At 55.5% G+C, this 18,473-nt stretch overlaps 1 protein-coding gene across 1 annotated transcript in view; it reads right to left on the reverse strand.

Annotated features, from left to right (window-relative positions):
* Positions 1-17,724, reverse strand: part of RET (ret proto-oncogene) — a 58,310-nt gene extending 40,586 nt beyond the window's left edge. Inside the window, exon 1 of the mRNA XM_019719108.3 lies at positions 17,406-17,724. Coding sequence (XP_019574667.2) covers positions 17,406-17,463 — 58 coding nt within the window. The 5' untranslated portion in view covers positions 17,464-17,724. The remainder of the gene's footprint in view (positions 1-17,405) is intronic.
* Positions 17,725-18,473: the final 749 nt, after the last annotated feature.

The raw sequence follows: 18,473 nt of genomic DNA on the forward strand, positions 1-18,473 counted from the left end.
TAATGCCATCATCTTCACTGGGAAAGGAAACAGACCCCATAGGCTCCTCCCCGCAGCCCCTCCCCCGGCAGGCCAGCTGTCCCTGTGTGGGGGGGGTCCTCCCAGCCCCAACCCAGGGCCCCGACACCAGCACTTGGCACCATCAGCCTCTCAGGATGTGGCCTGTCCACCCATGGCCCCTCCTCCCATATTCTATTCACGTTTTCTCGTTATTTTATTTGAGTATTTGATACATAGAACGAATATATTTTGGCAGAACATTTATGATGAAAGCAGACACTGCAGGAACCCATGGGCAGCCTAACTGGATACTACACAAAACTGCTGCCCCTACGCCCTACCACCCACTCCAACCCAGTCACAGCAAACAGCAACCTGGGTCTGTGTGTCTCTTGCTTTTTTTTAAACAAAAATACTTTTACCTACTCTAGACTTACCGGGTGATCGCTTTGTAAGGCATATAACTGCCTAATCGTTATGCTATACATCTAAAACTAATATAATACTGTAAGTCAACTGTAATTGAAAAAATTTTAAAGTGAAAAATACTGTCACCTCATTCTTGAAAGGCACTTTAGCTGGGCAGACAATTCTGCAGCACAGTTATTTTCTTAGTCCTTTATAGGCACGATTCTGCTGCTGCTGAGCACTCCAGGCTCATTCGAACGGTCACTCCTTGGTGTTCTCCCTGCTCGCCGGTGGCTTTTAGGACCTCCTGTCTGCTGTTTGCCAGTTTCACGATTAGCCAGCCCGCTCACCTCCATGCTGATCTCCTCTAGGTGACAGGAGCTCCTGTTCTTTCCACATTTTCCTCCAGCACATGGCACCCAGTCCCATGGCTCTAATTATCACCTCTCCTGACACAGCAGGGTTCGTCAGTTCACATATGACCTCTAGCCCACGTGCAGACGCGTATGTCCACTAACCTGCCCCATCCACGGCCACTTCCCAGTCTAATGCAGGGGACGACCTGGCCTCCCCCTGCTCCTCCTACTGTTCCCACCCCCTTCCCCATTTAGGCCAAACACCTCAGACTCACCCTGAGCCCTTCCCTCTTCCACCCCTTACACCAGCCCCCAGATTACCCTCTGCCATGCCCTAGCCAAGCTGCCACATTCCTCCCCTCCCCTCACCTACCTGGAGAGCACCACAGTGCTCAGCCAGTCTCCCTGAGCCCACTCTTGACCCCACAGGTCATTTGCCACAGAATAGCCAGGCTCAGTCGGCTCATACCACCCTCTGCCTAAGGCATAGCATTAACTGTCCACTGCTTGCAGAGTAAAACATAGCTGCTCATCAGGGGGGTGGCCCCATCTGCCCCACCTCCAACTCACCTCCTCCCCACTCTCCCAGGAGCCCACCTTCTAGCCACATTGGCCAACTCACTATATACAAGCTGAAAGAATGACCTCATGTCATGAATCAATGAATGCATCAATGAAGAACAAACGAATGAATAAATGGATTCATGAACAGTGGTGGGAAATGGCTGGGCACTTTTGGGAACTGTCAGAATTTGGGAGAGGAGGTGGGTGAAATCGGATGCAGCTAAGACACTCTGGCGGGCTGACCGACGCCAGGAGACACGGTGGAGAGTGGCCACAGCAGCACGACGTGCACAGAACCATGGGCATGTCCTCCTGGGCTCATAGGCGCATGTGGGCATGCAGTGCCCTCTGGCACACTAGCCGCCCTGCAAAGCCAGCAAACAGGTGTCCGGTTGAGGACACAATCACTGACCCCAGCTCAGGAGGTGACTTACTGGTGATGAGGGACACTGCCACCTGTACATGTTGGCCAGAACATGTGTGCTCACTCCTGCACATGCGTGTACACACATGTGTGCACACACGTGCACACACACGTTCATGCACAGGCAGGGTCACCTGCAGTGGGCTTCACATACCCTGAAACCACTGTACTCTGTCCCAGCTGGAGGCTGCTTTTACAAAGGACTGTAATATAATTTTGCTTTTAAAAAAAAGCACAGATCAGGGGAGGCTCTATGGCAAATAACAAATTTGGAGGGGCATGAAAGGGGGTCCCAGTTTTTAAAATGAATTGTGGTAAAATACACATAACATCAAATTTACCATCTCAATAACTAAGTGTACAGTTTAGTGGCATTAAGTACATTCACAATGTTGTGCAACCATCACCGTCATCCGTCTCCAGAAGTCTTGTCATCTTGTAAAGCTGAAACTTTGTCCCCATTAAACAACAACTCCCCATTCCCCACTCCCTCCCACCCTGGCGACCACCATTCGATTTTCTGTCTCTGAATCTGACTACTCTGCGTGCCTTCTACAAGTGCAGTCACATGGTACTTGCCTTTTTGTGACTGGCTTCTTTCACTTATGGTAATGTATGTCATCAAGGTTCATCCCTGTTGTGGCATGTGTCAGAATTTCCTTCCTTTTTAAGGTTGAATAATATTCTGTTTTATGGATAGACCTACATTTTGTTTACCAATCATCCATCAAAGAACACAGGTTGCTTCTACATTTTGGCTGTTGTGAATCGTGCTGCTATGAACGTCAGTGGACAAGTACCTCTTTGAGTTCCTCATTTCAAGTCTTTTGACTATACCCAGAAATAGAATTTCTGGATCATATGGTAATCATTTTTTAAATTTTTTTGAGGAATTTCATACTGTTTTCTATAGTGGCTGCAATTTTTTACATGCCTACTAGGTGACAGTGCGGAGGGTTCCAATTTCTCCACATCCTTACTCATGCTTGTAAACTTCTGTTTCTGATAGTAGCCATCCTGGTGTGTGAGGTGGTATCCGCACTGTGGTTTTGATTTGCATTTCCTTGATGATTGGTGCTGTTGAGCATCTTTTCACATGCTTATTGGCTATTTGTATAGCCTCTTTGGAGAAATGTCTGTTCAAGTCCTTTGCCCATTTTTGAATTGGGTTTTTGTTGTTGTTGAGTTGTAGGAGCTCTTTATACGTCCTGACTATTAACCCTTGCTTTATCAGCTATATGATTTGCAAATACTTTCTCCCATTCCATAGGTGGCTTTTTCATTTCATTGAGTGTGTCCTTTGATGGATAGTTTTAAGTGTTGATGTAGTACAATTTATCTACTTTTCCTTTTGTTGCCTGTGCTTTTGATGTCATAGAGGGGTGTCTCAGTTTTCAAGATGTGCTCTCTTTAGCCAGAATCAGGGCCAAACAGAACCAGGTAGTTCTTGGCCCCCTCTGGCATCCCACCAAAGCTGCCCTGGTGACCTGCCACAGGCCAGGTAAATAGCTGACATGGCTGGTTTCTGCTGCAGATCCTGTGTTGGCTGCTGGTCACTCACTGGACCACAACGCCCAGCTACAGGAGAGACCTGAGTGACTAAGGAGCTCGCCATCTGGTGTGTGCAGGGACATAGAGGCCAGTCGCACGGGCGGACCCTCAGCACTGGCCCAGTGGGCCTCCATTCCCGACAGGCACCGCCATTGTGACTGCTGCTGCGTGCTACCCCCAGAACCTACGGCCCAGCAGGCACAGTGAGCAGTGCCAGGGGCCCACACAAACTAGTTTTAATTTACCTTAAAATCAAAAAGAAGAAATAAGAATATGTAATAATAAAATGGTGTGGATTATACTTGTTTTTATACCAACACAGTCATAAAACACAATTACCTTTCTTATGGGAAAAGGGGCCCACGGAGGTCACAGGGCCTGGACCCACGGTGGTCACGATGTGGCCCTGCTCCAGAGAATCACTTGGTCCCTACAGAAAAGGCAGAGCCCAGAAGCAGGCCTGCCGACTTTGACTCAGAATACTTCCCTCTGCCTTTGTGGCCCTGCGTCCTCCCCACACATGCCAAGGTGCCCACCCCAGGCCCTGTACAACCACTCACATCACCCTGCCAGGAGCCTCCCTCATAGACCCAGTTCCTTCTTGCCTTCCCTGTACCCAGGAGTTCAGTGGCCTCCCGGGCTCCCACCTACCCTGGGCAGCCACCACACACACCTGTTTCCAGCTGTCTTTCTTTTCTTTTCTTTTTTTTTTTTTAAAGATTTTATTGGGGAAGGGGAACAGGACTTTATTGGGGAACAGTGTGTACTTCTGGGACTTTTTCAAGTCAAGTTGTTGTCCTTTCAGTCTTAGTTGTGGAGGGCGCAGCTCATCTCCAGGTCCAGTTGCAGGTTGTCACTTGCAGGGGGCGCAGCCCACCATCCCTTGCGGGAGTCGAACTGGCAACCTTATGGTTGAGAGCCCACTGGCCCATGTGGGAATTGAACCAGCAGCCTTTGGCGTTAGAAGCACGGAGCTCCAACCACCTGAGCCACCGGGCTGGCCCTCCAGCTGTCTTTCTGATCCCTTTGCTGGGCCTCTCATGTCCAGCCTGATGCCGGCAGCCACCATTAGAATGTCCCACCATTAGACCGTGGCTCTGGGCCTTGAGCTCACCTGTCCAACCTTGTCCATGGCTCCCAGGTGCATGGTCCTCTCCATCCTCGCTCCTGGACGAGACCCTGTGCAGCTCAGCCCTTTCAGCATGCCGCTGACCACACTGGCCTTTGCTCTCTTAACTCTCAGAGCTCCTACCTGATGCTGACAGAAGAAGAGGCTGATGTCCACATACTAGGCCCTGCTCTCAGCACAGTGCCTGCTCCACCTCATGGCACTATCTCACCCTCCCAGGGGCTACTCTCATTAGCACAATTTCAGGTGAGGAAGCTCAGAGAGGTCAGAGAGCTCATGGACCTGGCTGGGCCCCCCATGGCGTGGGTAGGAGCAGCAGGCCTCAGGTGCGAGCTGTAGCTGGCAGGGTTGCTTCCTCGGCAGCCCTGCCTGTGAGTGCACGGAAGGGCCCTGCAGGCTGGCCCCACTGTGGCACTGCATAGGTGGGGCTGACGGGACTCTCAGTGCCTGCCTGTGTGTGGCTACACCACCACCACCATCAGCACCACCATTTCCCCACTCCCATCAGCACCACCTATACTGTCACCACTACATAACCACCACAGTTATTGGAACCATCATCACCACAACCGTCATCACCTTCACCTTCCCACCACCATCTACACCATCATCACCACCTTCATTTTACCCTCCACAATCATTATGCTCACTAACCCCCATCACCACCACTACCCATCCTTACTTTGCTGGCCATCCTGAGGCTTCCCAATGAAAGTGGCCTTGCCAGGTTTGACCCACACACGTTGTGGGAGGAAAGTTGGGCTGTTTAAGGACCGACAGGGCTAGCACTAGGCCTGTCTTGTTCACTGTGTCAGATGCCCAGCACAGAGCAGGTGTTGAGGGAAGGCCTGGGCAGGCTCTGGTAACTTGAGGGTCCCCAGGCACCTCACTTTGAGAGCCATGTGCCTCTGCTCATGGGTCCCTGGCTTTCCTGAGCTGTACTCACTCACAAGCCAATGCTTCCTTAGGGGAAGTCGGACAGCTTGTCCCAATCTTGATACCTTGGATTTAAGCCTGTTTGCAAAACCTCTGAGGAAGAAACCCTGGCCTCTGTAGGTGTGCCCAACAGATGGACAGCTTCATGCATACACTGGGCACACAGCAAGTGCCAGGGCCAGCTAGTTCACTGGTACCCAGAGGGCGTACTAGTCAGTTTAGTGCAGCCTCAGTCCCACCCTTAAATTCCTTCTTCCCAAAATGCTACCAGCAGCCCTCACTGGGCACTGTGCCACTGTGGCCACAAGGCTGAGTGGCCTTCCTGGGCCAGGCTGGGCACACAGCAAGGGCAAGCTGGATTGGCCCAGCACACAGGAAGGAGCAAACAACTGCCCTGGCATACGCGGGCTGCCAGGCTCCCTAGAATGAGTTCGGGGCTCTCCATGCCCCTGAGAGTTCCACCCAGAAGAGCCCAGGGCTTCTGTTGGCCTGTCTGGTTGGGAGCGTCACACAGAGCACAGCTCTCAAGGCCCTTCCCACCTACATTCCTCTAGCCTGAACCCCCATGGTGTGGTCCATGGTGGAGGAGGGCAGGGGGCCAAATGTGGGGAGCAGTGTCTTCCCAGACCCCTGTCCTCCTGGGCCTTGGCTGGGCAGGGATGCTGGAGACCTGGCAGAGCAGCTGGTGGAAGAGGAGAGACCCGGGGGCCAGCTCTTGCCTCAGAGGCATGCAGGAACGCCATACTAGTGAAAAGCTCTTTCTTACATACCTTGCCTGAGCTCTCAGTGTAGGTCAGAGACATCATTTCCTCATTCGGCACTGGGAAACAGGCCCAGAATTCAGAATTCACCTCTTGCACTAATGGTGGTGGTGCAACCAGGGCCAGGGTCTCCTGACATCCCCCACCCGTCATCCATATAGCCCTCTGCCCAGAGTAGGGAAGGGGCCAGGACTCAGCTGAGGTTTCGAGGCCTGAGGTCTACAGCTCAGGAGCATGGGAGCCAGCAGTCCAGACTCACCCTCTGTCTGTAGGCCCCGGCCTTCTGCTTCTAGGGGCCAGGACCCCAGACATGCACCCGAGGCCACCTCCTACATGTCAACCCCTGCCCAGGCCAGCTGCAGTGGCCTCACTGAGATGATGGACACTTCTGTCCAAATGTGATTGCGCAGCTGCCGAGTTAATCACCAGCCTCGCCGGCAGTTCCTTCCGGCTTCCATGCAAAGGAAACTGCCAATTATGTTACAATTAATTTCTTACCCAGGGCAAGGCCTGGCTGGAAAAAGACTGGCCACCCAAATGGCCTGCTGATAACTGTGTGCGGTGTGCGGGTCACCAGGCCCCTTTGGCTCCAGGCTCTTGTGCCCCACAGCCCCGGCGGACTGCGTATACCAGCCCTGGCCTGAGGGTGACAAGCTAGGACACCACCGGATTTGACCCTGGTCCCTCCGCCTTAAACAAATCTGTCATCCCACTATCTCAAGCTCCTAGAACAGAGATGGTCCTGCACATTCCCACCCCCACCCCACCCCCACACGACCTCATCCCCCACCTCCCGGCCCAGCACCCTTCTCACCTGCGTTCAATATTAACCTGTAAGACTCCTACAGAGCACTCTTTGTGACAGGCACCATTCAGAGTACTTCGCGTGCGTTGTCCTACTTAATACAACTGCCAGAGGTAGGGACGATTATGATTCTTGTCTTACAGAGGGGGAAACTGAGGCAGAGAGAGGCTAAGTACCTTGCCCAAGGCCATGGAGACTGAATCAGGCCTTACACCCAGGCCCCTCCCAGGCCAGTGAGCATGGCCACAGGGCCCTGTGCTCAGTGGCCAGGCACACACGTACAGAGAAGTCAGGGCACCTAACCTGGGCCCCTGAGCCACCCACCCTCCTGCTTGCAGACCAGCTGGAAAATGCTACCATAAATAACCATCTGGCCTCCTTCACCCTCTTCTAAAAGTCAGGTGCCCCTAAAAGTTCCCTTGCATAAATTCACTGTTTAACACATAAGTGAAGTAGGGGGAAGGCATGGGAAGGGGTAACAGGGCAGGAGTCTGCTCAGGCGGCACCCGCCTGACAGGCACAGACACGGGAATGGCTGCTGCAGGGCACACCTGCCAGGGCCCCCAGATGCTCGGGGCCTGGCATGCCCTGCACTGTTGGGCATAGAAGTGAGCCACGAAGGGTCTTTCCAGCTGGCCCTGCTGGGTCCCATCACCACCAAACATCTGAGAAGGGAGACCCAGCAAGTTGGCTTCTGTACTTGGATGGTGACCCATGATTGTACCTGAGATGGGGTCAGGGCAGACCCTGGGAGAGCAGCACCCACACAGGATACCCACATGGGGTGACTGGGACAAAGGTGTCTCCATGACCCCTCAGCAGCCTGTTAGAGCTGGGCTTTGCTGGAACCACTGCAGCTCCAAGGGGAGCTGGGAGGCCATCCTAGGTCTGGATGCTCCTCCTTGTCATGTCTGAGAGGAATGCGGGGGCGGAGTCGGGTCTCTGAAAGGGAGCCCCATCTTCTAGGGGGCTTGTGGACTTCTGCCAAGCCAGCCTACCCTCCTGCTCCAGCATGCGTTCCCTCCTTCGTGAAAAGAGGGGAAGACTTGGGATGTCATAGTGCTCCCTCTGGGAGCCCCCCTCAGTCCCTCCCTGTAGCTTCGGGCCTGCTATCCTCTCCTCCCCCAACTCCTGCTGTGAGCACAGGATGTACAGCCAGGGTGGGCTGCAGGCAGGACCCCCAGGCAGGGCCACCACTCTCTGGAACAGAAGCTGGTCTCTTCCTCAGGCGGGGGGGGGGGGGAGGGGGGGGAACAAGGAAGGCCTCAGGGTATGCTCTGCTGGGAGAGTGGAGGGCAGAAATTTGGGAAGCCTCCAAGAGAGGCAGGTAGCAGCAGTGTAGACCTGGGCCAGACCAGTCAACGAGTCCAGAAGGCCCACTACATGCCCAGCAGACCAGTGCTGGGCACACACTACCTGTGTTTAGACGCTGTCATCTAGCCCCCTGGGGGCGACAGAGCTCAAAGACTCTCAGCTTCAATTGTGAAAAGGAACCCAACTCCAGGGCTGGTGTGGCTGTATGGAAAACAGGTCATGGTAACCAAGTCCTCAACTGATGCCTCCCCAGGTGACAGCTCACAGCTCCCTCTGGACCTCAGCTTTCCCATCTGTAAAATGAAAGGGTTACACCTGATGCTGAGGCTCCTTTCAGATCAGATTCTGATTCCCTTATGAGTCTATGTGGCATCTGTGCAGGAGCAGTCACAGAATGAACTTCCTGACCGGGGCCAAGAGGTCGGATGGTGGGCACGATGGGAACTAGGGTGGGCTTTGGCTTAGGTGGCCCCAGTGAGGTGAAGGACATGGGGCTGGAACACGATTAGAACCACACATGTCCTCCTTGGCCCCTGAAAAGGCAAGAGGAAATGAGCCTAAATTTGAAGGAGAGACTGCAGTGTGACAGGAGGAAGCAGAAAGTCGAGGGCAGACCGGGCTACGCTCCTTCACTGCCTGGCTGTGCAACCGGCTGGGCACGTGGCCTCTCTGGGTCTGTCCCCAGCTGAGAACTCCCTGAAAGTGCTGCTGGGACAGCCCAGGTAGAGAACACCTGCAGACAGAAGCTGGATCTCCTTTCTCCCCACCCCACCCCCAACTCTGGAATCAGACCTGCCATGCTTGTAAAGGCTTCCTGCTACCCCTCAGCCAAGGCCTACCTGCCCCACGCTGGGCTCCGGCAGTTGTGCATCTTCTGGGTGCAAGGTGGGGAGGGGGGTCACTGCCTCAGTAAGTACCACTGTCAAAGGACTGGCAGCATGACACTGCACAGTGGCAATTACAGTAATCAGCTTACCTCTCTGCCTGGTTATATTTAGACTCTGCATTGAGGCAAGACAGGGCAGCCCTGGGTTCCCCTGCAGCTGAGCCGCGCCTTGGCAGGTGGGCTGGTGGGTCACTGGTGCGTGGCACCCCTCCCTTCCTGTCCTTCACAGTGCAGTCCCCGGGCATCAGTGTCTCACACACAAGTTGTGACACAATTGCTTCTGGGTTGTTTAAGTTCAATGAGGCTTTAGGGTCTACGTCTTCTGAGAATGTCCTCAGGGTCCCTGTGGGGTCATGGTGACTCAACCCCCAGAGAAGGACATCAGATGAACTCTTGTCTTCCCCCAAAGGGACCTGGGGCTCAGACACTGACACATATGCCACTGGACGAAAGTGCTTCTCAGAAATACTTGGAGATTTGATAAAGCAAAGTAAACCCAACAACAAAAAGACAACTCACCCAATTAAAACCTTGGCAAAGGACCTAAATAGACGTTTCTCCAAAGAAGATACAAGTGGCCAAGAAGCACGTGAAAACATGCTCAACATCACTGATCATTAGGGAAATGCAAATCAAAACCACAATGAGATACCATTTGTACCCACTGGAATGGCTATAATTAAAAACAAACAAACAAACAGAAAAAAACAAACAAACCACCAAAACATAAGTTGGTGATGTTGTGGTGAAACTAGCATCCTCACACATTACTGGTGGGGATGTAAAATGGTTCAATTACTGTGGAAGAGTCTGGCAGTTCTTCAAAAAATAAAACTTAGAATTACCATTGGGACCCAGCAATTCCACTCCTAGGCAGGTACCTAAGAGAACTGAAAATAAGGATTCAAACAGATGAATGTTCATAGCAGCATTATTCACAATGGCCAAAAGGTGGACACAGCCCAAATGTCCATCAAGACATGAATGGATAAAGAAATGTGGTTGTATCTGCCACGGAACATCACTCACCCCTGAAAAGGAATGAAGTACCGACATATGCTACAACATGGATGCAGCTTGAAAGCATCAGGGTGAGTGAAAGGCCCACTTATGTGAAATATCCAAAGCGGACACATCCGTAGAGACAGAGCGGGAGTGGCGGTTACCAGGGGCTGGGATGGGGAAACAGGCAGCAAAGCCTAACGGATATGGGGTTTCCTTTTGGGGTGAGGACAATGCTTGGGAACTATGTAGAGGTGATGCCTACGCGACACTGGACCCCACGCCACTGAGCTGTTCACTTGAACATGGTTAACTTTACGTTACATGACTCTCACCTAAAAAAAAAAAAAAAAAAAGGAAATTGTAATCATTTGCCACCGTGACCCCCTCCCTCTCTTCCCCTAGTTGCTAGGCCTCACACAGGCCCCTGCTGTGCTGACTAGGAGATGTCACCTGGAAGAGCCAGTGCACAGGGGCACAAGTTCCAGGAGGGACCCCCAGGAGCCTGTGGCAGGGTTCCAGCCTGTGGAACACGGGCTGCTGGCTGTGGGCCCCTCCAGGCCGGCTGCTCAGAGTTCTGTGCCCTCCCTGTGCATGAAGTGGGTGACAAAGGCGCCACAAGCAGGACACACACGGACTATGTTGGGGTTTCTGTCACCAAGTGCAGTCCTGCCTTTCCTCGCAGAGACAGGCAGGTGGGCATCTGGGGAAGCAAAGAAGATTCCAAGGGGTCCTCAGTCAGGACCTCCCAGGGTTCCATGGAGTCATGTCCGTGGTCCCACTGCAGCAGGGACCACTCGCAATTTCCCCAACCGGGCTCACTCCCTCCCGGTGGTGCTAAGCGCACGGTCACCTTGCTTCCACAGGGGGGCGCTGCGCCACTCCACGGCAAGTGGCTGCTAGCACAGTGCCCTGTGCCTGACTCCACCCTTCTTCTCTCCAGAAAAGAGACGCCACGGTCAGTGTAGCAGGCAGGATGGGAGAGCAGGCTCGAGAAAGCCCGTGTCCAGCGCCAGCCCTGGCTTGTGTCTTTCACCGTTTCACTGTTTCTGTCTTTGCCTGTTGCACTGGCCAGAAAAGTCCAAGGAAAAAACTCAATAAACTCTCTCCCTCCACTCAGATGCCCACCAACACTGTGCCACCAGCTCAGCCCCACATTCACCCCATCCCCAGGTCCTGGCACAGAGCGCATATCTTTCCCAGTGTTTTCTAGCCATTGGTTAAATTTTAGGAAATTATGTTTTTAATTTTTCCCTTTCTGAAAGAGTAAGAATCATTTGAATTTTCTGGCAATCACACGGGCACATGGACGGTGGGGAGTGGATTCCAACCATTTCTGATGAGCATTGTCTTGGCACAGGCTTTCTGATTGTTTTAGCAACAGAGCTCTTTCTCACCAATCAGAGCCCAGATGAGGGCTGGAGCTCCAGGCAGGCTCGGAGCTCTGCCCCGTTGCCTTCCCCCGCGCCACACTCTCCTTCAGGCACCTCTCTGGAGCCCTTGGTCCTGCAGAATCCAGACATCTTCACCCTTGTCACAGAGGAGCGAAGACCCTCACATCTGGCGGGCAGGGGGAATTGGGGCCCCCAGGACCTGGACCTTCAGGGACACAGGTGCCACCCCTGAGCAGGTCTGAAGAGCCCCAGCCCCAGCCCCAAAGGATATCACTGATGTCATGGAGAGCCTGCAATGGCTGGTGCACCAGGTGGGCACACACCTATCCAGGTGCACAGGTGACCTTCCTGTGGTGGTGCCCTGTCTGCTATGCTTTGTGGAGCCACCCACAAAGCAAAAGCAAACAGAGGTATTTGCTTGAGGCTGGCCATCTGCTCTCTTTGAGGGCCCAGGTGGTGCCTGGACTGCCTCCCTCAAGGTCCACTGGCGTCAATTACTCCACAGGGGCACTTTCTAGGGCCATCAGCTCCAATAGGGGAGGAACTAAGGGTACAGAGACACCATGCGCCACCTCTTGCCTTACCCCCACCTTGCCCAGAGTTCTCAGGGTGGACAGCTTGGGGGTCCACTGGCTTCACAGCTTCCAGCCTTGGGGGAAGAGGGAGGGTCCCAGAGGCTCCCACAATTACACAGCTATGAGGCCAGAGCTCTATGGAAGCCCAGACCTCATCTGGTCCCAGAGCTCAGGGAAGATGAGCTGTGGAAGGACCAGGTGGGGAGGGAGGACAGGGGAAGGGCCCAGTCCACAGGGCCTCTAAGTCCTCAGGGGCTCTACACCCAAAGAGGGTCTGTCTTCTAAGATCCTCAAAGTAAGGTGGAGCCTCCCTGAAACCCCCAATGCCACCCCTGGGCTGCCACTCTCTGCCACTCTGGGGTGGGGAAGGGAAAGCCAGGTGGGATCTCGGAGGCCTAAGCCTTCTGACCCTTTCAAGCCCCCCAGGAGTGCCCTCCCCAGGCCCCCAGAGAGACTTCTTGGGCCTGACCTCTCTACGTCTTACTGACCCCTCCAGCTTTCCAGGGGCCAAATCACCCCACCCCATAAAGCTCAGAACAGGGAAGGCAAATGAGAAGGAAGGAAGGAATGGGAAGGAGGCGGCAGGGAGACAGATGACCCCTCACTGCCCTCACGTCCCTCGACCCATGGCCAGGATGGCCACTTCACAGTGTGGCTGCCCACCGGCCCCTGCCACCCTCCCCCATGGCCTGCCTCCTGCCTGGCCTCCATCTGAAATCATACACACACTTGAGATAAGTGACGGCTTCCTTTATTGCCCATGTCTCTCCCTGAAAGTAATAGCTATGAGGTCAAAGGGCCCTTCTGTTGTCCCCCACTGTGCATCCCTAGCCCTGGGAAGCTGTGGTAGCTCGCAGAATGTGTGTGGGCTAATCACTATTACTGGGACTGTTACTATTAAGTCATTCACTCAGAAAAACAACTGCATAAATGAGGAGGAGGAGGGGGAGGTCAGCCTCTGAACTGAGTGGCCACCAAGGTCACTGCATAAGACCCCCACACCAGGAAGTGTCCTCCCCCACACTCAGAGGAAGGGGGAAAGGGCTCCACAGTAGAAATGTAGCTACTACCACAGCACTGAAGGAAGAGCCACTTTGGGGAGGGGGCACTTCTTTCACACTGCCTTTTTTTCTGGGTGTCGCCTTGGGCGCTTCCTTCTCCCAGTCTGTCCTGGAGTCCTAGGGTGGAGGGTCCTGCCCTGGACAAGGGTACACAGTTGTACCCACGCCCCCTGAAGCCCAGCCTTGCCCCTCACCCTACCCCCTCTCTCTTCAGTGCAGTAGCTTCTGTCAGGTGCTGGGTCCCCAGGAAGAAGGTGGGTGCAGGGGACACACTTCTGGCCTGCACTACCAGCACACAGACCTCTTCCTGCCATACCAGAGCACACAAGCGTCCTCCCCTGGGGCTGGCCATGACAGAGCCATGCCTGGTGGCAGTCCCCAGACCCACAAGACTCCCAGCAATCAGCTAAAGCAGTGGTCCCATCTGAGAAACCAGCTGAGACCCCGAGGGACTCCTGTTTCAGGAGACTCAGCACAGAGCTATACTACACTCTCATACCTGGGCCAGGCTGCCCCCAGGGTCCCTGGACCAGGTGAGTCACTGGTGTGGGAGCAGGCTCAGGGCCACGTTCCCATCCCAGGACCCCTCCTCAGCCCCACCGTATTCCCACCACCTCTGGCCTAGAGAATGCGCTTGCTGAAAGTCAGAGACCTAGGGGTGGGGAGTCACTAAGTGCTCTCTCTGGGCTCAAGTTCACAGGCTACAGGAGCCTCAGTTGCCTCACCTGTGAAGTGGGAAAACAGGGTTTTGGGAGGACACAGTGAGCTAGCAGACAGGTGTGCTCAGCATAGACCAGCAGGCTGTGAGCCCCTTGTGGTGTGGCTGATGCTGTATCCAGTGATGGCCAGGGGAGGGAGGTGTCCTCTCTCAGGTCTCAGAGTGGGGGAAGGCCTCAGTGGGAGTGGCAGCTTCCGGGCCCTTCCTTCCCCTTAGTACCTCAGGCTCGGTTTTAACAGATACCATAATTTTTAATTAGTTTTCTCCTCCCTTGCCTGAAAGTCCATTAGCTCCCCATTAGGTGAATGAGTCCCATTTTCTTCACACCACCAAGGAAACTGATTTAGTTAGCCATTCCTAAAGCAATTTCATAGAATAAAGACAATTTAGCAATGGGCTTGCTAAACTTTCCCGTTAACTCTGCTCTCAGGCTCCACCCTAAGGAACCCACCAGCTGGCCCAGTCTCTGTCCGTGGGTAGGTTGGTCCCTGCTGGGGTCTAGGGCAGCCAGTGTGGGTCAAGCTCTCAGAGGCCAGAGGGGCTTAGCGGGGAGTCGGGGTAAGGGGATAGGGCCCAGGAGAGCCTGATGAAGCAGGATCCACCTTCTATTAGCCCCTGGCCAAAGAGAAGGGAGGAGCCAAAAGAGAAAGTAAGACTAGTGGGGCATCCTCCCTGACCAGGGGCCACTCAGACACCTGCTGGTCCAGGCAGGAGCACCTGCCCAGGCCTTCCTTGCAGCAAGAAGGCTGAGCAAAATGGGAGCTAAGGAGCCAGGCCAGGAAGATGAGAAACGCGATCCTGCTGAGGAGTTGCAGGCAGGCGGTCAAGGAGATGGTGCTGGACAAGGGGTCAGCCTGGGACATGTGCAGGTGGAGTCCCAGAAGCTGGGATTCTGACTCCTCATCTATGCCTCAGGGATGGCTGGACCTGAGCCGAGCAGCAAAGGGCCAGAAACTCTTCTAAGAACAACTGTTAGGTGGAGGTTCCCTAGCTCTGGTTTAAAGGTAGCCAGGGCTGATGGTTGGGGGCGGGGGTGAGGGCCAGTGTCCCTGTGTGCACATGAGGGATCCCAGTGTGTGTGAGTGGCAAGGAGGGGAGTGTGTGTGTCCACAGTTATCATGAACATGTCTCCTTGAGAAAGGACAGGAGTGTGTCCTGGTGATGACTATGAGTGTGAGCAAGAATGGATGTGGGAGTGTGTGTATGTGGGTGTGAGCACAAATACCAGGGTGTAAGTGAGAAGGCAAGTCCTGCCCTGCTCTGGTAGTCTGTGTCTGCGTTGGCACCTTTTCTGACGGTGTGTGCGGCTACACACAATAAGAGTAGGGGGAGGCAGGCTGGGGGGGGTGTGTGTCTGTCTATGTTCCCATGGCCTCGCTCTGGGTCTCCTTGGGTCCTCCAGCCCACCCCTGCCAGCCCGGAGGCAGCGCTGCTCCTTCCCTGCTCTCTGCTCATGGCCACTGACCCTTTCTGAGTCACCTCCCATACCTACTTCCTGTCAGTCCCCCAGCACCGAAGGGAGCTTCCGGTCTTGGGGAGGCATCTTGCCCAGCAGGGGATAACCTGCATCCTCTGGAGACCCAGCCCCTCCTCCCAACAGGTCAGGCACTGGAGCGCTGCATCCACAAGAGGGCGCCCAGAGGCCCAGCTGCTCCCAGCCTGGGCGGGTCCAGGCGCAGCTGCAGGCACGCTAGTGGCAGCGGGGAGCGGCTCACTGAGACCCGGGTTCCGGCAGTTCCAGGGCTGCTGCTCCTGGTAGAGGGCACCCACAGGCCTCTCCAAGGCCTCGGCGGTCTCTTCTTGTGTGGTGTGGGGCCACCGCTCCACTCTCAGTGCCACCAATCGTGGTTTCTTGTCATCCCAAGGGAAGGGTGGGCAGAGTTGGGGGTTCACTGGATTCGAAAGCCTGTCTTTGGCCACCCAACTCTGTGGGCCACAGCGATAGAAAAGCCACCTATTCCTGCCAAGTGCCACAGGCCCACCCTTGCAGCCCAGCCCCCACAGTTCAGCCCCCCCACAGTTCCACTGAGCACAGCAGCTAAGCACAAGGCTGTGGAATGGTATGGGGAAAGCCTCTGCAGGCTGCTAAGGCTGCACTCAGCACTCTGCTTCTGGCTCACACCTGACCACAAGCCCACAATTACAAAGTTGCAACCCAAGAGTTACAGGAGATCTCTATAACACCCTGTTCCTGTTTACTTCTGCCCTGCTGCCCCCAGGCTGTATTCACAGCCTCCTGCTGTCTTCCTCTAGCAGCACTGAGCCCAGAGTCCCAATACTGGAAACAGACTCCCTTCCCACATTCATCCCCACGGCAAAGAAAGGGCTTCTCCCCTGCCCTCTCTATGATGCACTGAAGAGGATTCTGGCTTCAGTATCTGCTCCTTGAGACAGGGATCCAGTCACACAAACGAAGCCTTGCGCAGGCCTGTGAACCCAGAATCTGTGCAGGACCTGGGGCTAGAGACAGGGTGCCACCGCCTGTTCTGTCCCCAAAGGCCATAGGGAGAGAAAACCCTTTGTAAGTAGTGTGAGGGAGGTGGCCAGGACTCTTGCCCTCTTTGAGGGAAACTTCATTCAGAAGCACAGCAGGAGGGGATCAGTCAGGGATGGTTTGAACGGAAGTAAAATGCATGGCCGAGGGGAGTCAAAGATTCTATCTACCGCCTTGGGGTTCATCCTGTCAGGGTTTGGGGGTGGGGTGGTGACCAGCCTTTGCAAGAGCATATCTAATGCTCCCAGCACCAACACTGGTGGCATACGGCCCTACACCCTACTCCAAGATGGTCAAAAGTGCTTATGAAATGTTGACCCAGAGCCGTCATATGGTCCCAAAGGCCGCACCTTCAGATGCCCCTGCCTGGCAGCGGCGTGCGACTCTAAAAAAGCCTGCCTGGTGAGGCTCGACCGCGGTGGGCCCTCCGTGGGCTGCGCTGGGCCAGTCTGAGTGGGCCATCGAGGGCAGGCTTCCCAGAAACCACAGGCTTTTAGATTTTTTAGAAGACTTGGGCGGCAAAAAACTCACGAGGGAAAAGCAACGTTTTATAAAAGAGGAGATCCCCTCCTCACCCCACTGCGGGCCAGGGGATCAGGGCAGGAGGAGGAATGCACCCACGTGGAGCGCGGAAAGGAAACCAGGACGCAGCGATCTTTTGCAGAAACAGAACTCCGTGCACCGGTCGCTGGCTTTCTAGGGCTACCTCACCCGTCCCGCGCTACCTGCGACGAAAGGGCGACAGTATCTGTCCGCTTCGGTCCAAGCGCGACCAGACTGCGACGCGCGGCTGCGGCTCGCACGGTGAACACCGACCTCGGCCACCGGGCCCAGCCCGCGTCCCTCTCCAGCCCGAGACCCGCCCAGCTTGGGGCCTGAGGCGCCCTGCCCGCCGCACCACCTCGTTCCCCGCCCCGCCCCTGCGGCCCGCAAAAGCGCTGCCTGCGGCCCGCGGCAAACAGAACGGCGTTTTCGATTGCGTCCACTCCGCCACTCCAACTTGGCCCTGGCCGCCAGCAGGACTTACCTTCGCCGAGCAGAGGCAGCAGAAGCAGCCACCGCAGCCCCGCCGTCGTCTTCGCCATCGCCCGTGTGCGCCGGGACCGCGGCAAGAGGATGGTGGCTCGGAAACGGGGTGTAGGCGGCGGGTGTAGTACTCAGCCGGGCCGCTCCATCCCGCCCGGGACGCGGCGGACGCGGAGGACACTGCGGGCGCGGAGCGTCGGAGCGCGACACCGGGGCGCTCTCCGTTGCTTGGGCCGGGTTCTGATCGCCGGACTGAGGCAAAGCTGGCGCGGGCTGCGCTGGAGGAGCGGGCAGGGGCGGGGCGGCGCTGCCAGGGGGGCGGGCCGGGCGGGGCCAGGGTGCCGGCGGGGTGCGGTAGGGGCGGGGCTCGGGATACCCGCCCGGCAGCGCCTGGTGCGGACCCAGCGAGGCTCGGGTGGCGGATCAGTGCTGGACGTGCGGTGCGGGCGTGGTCTAAGCGGAACAGGAGTAGGAGCGAGGTGTGGGGCGCCGGGTGCTGGCCTGCCAACCTCAGCGCCGTCCGCACTCACAGCCACTCTTTCTCAGCCTGTGCGCCCTCGCTGTACCCACCCTTCAACCTTCCCCGCCTCCCACACGAGACAATTAAACCACGCGGGAATGCGGTGTCTGGGCAGCCTGGCTGGGAAGAACCCGAGCGGACCTGAGGACCAGGCTCTTGGCGTGGAACGCCTCCTCCGCCATTTCTCAGACCTGGTCCTGGCGGCCTAGTGGGGTGCTTGGAGAGTAGCCACCCCTAAAAGAAGAGCTCTTTGGATGTCGAACTGAGTTGGAGAGCGAGTAGCAGGGAGGGACAGGAGCCTCAAATAATATAATGTTCGCCCAAAGAAAGGATACCCACAACACAATCCCAGAAAGGGGGAACTCAGTAGCCCTAACATGGAGTTCCTGGGATGAGGTTGGAGACGGGTTCTAGACCTCTGTGGGAAAAACCCACTGTTCTCCTCCTACCCCCTAGCTACCTTTTGAGGTCTGGCCTCCACCAGGGCCAGAGGAATGGAAGCCTTGGGGTGGGAGGGTCCAGCGCACCTTGGCCTTAGGGGCGCCCTTC

The sequence above is a fragment of the Rhinolophus sinicus genome, chromosome 15 (genome assembly GCF_057876585.1).
Source record: "Rhinolophus sinicus isolate RSI-liver-muscle chromosome 15, RSI-T2T, whole genome shotgun sequence".
Taxonomy (NCBI): Eukaryota; Metazoa; Chordata; class Mammalia; order Chiroptera; family Rhinolophidae; genus Rhinolophus; species Rhinolophus sinicus.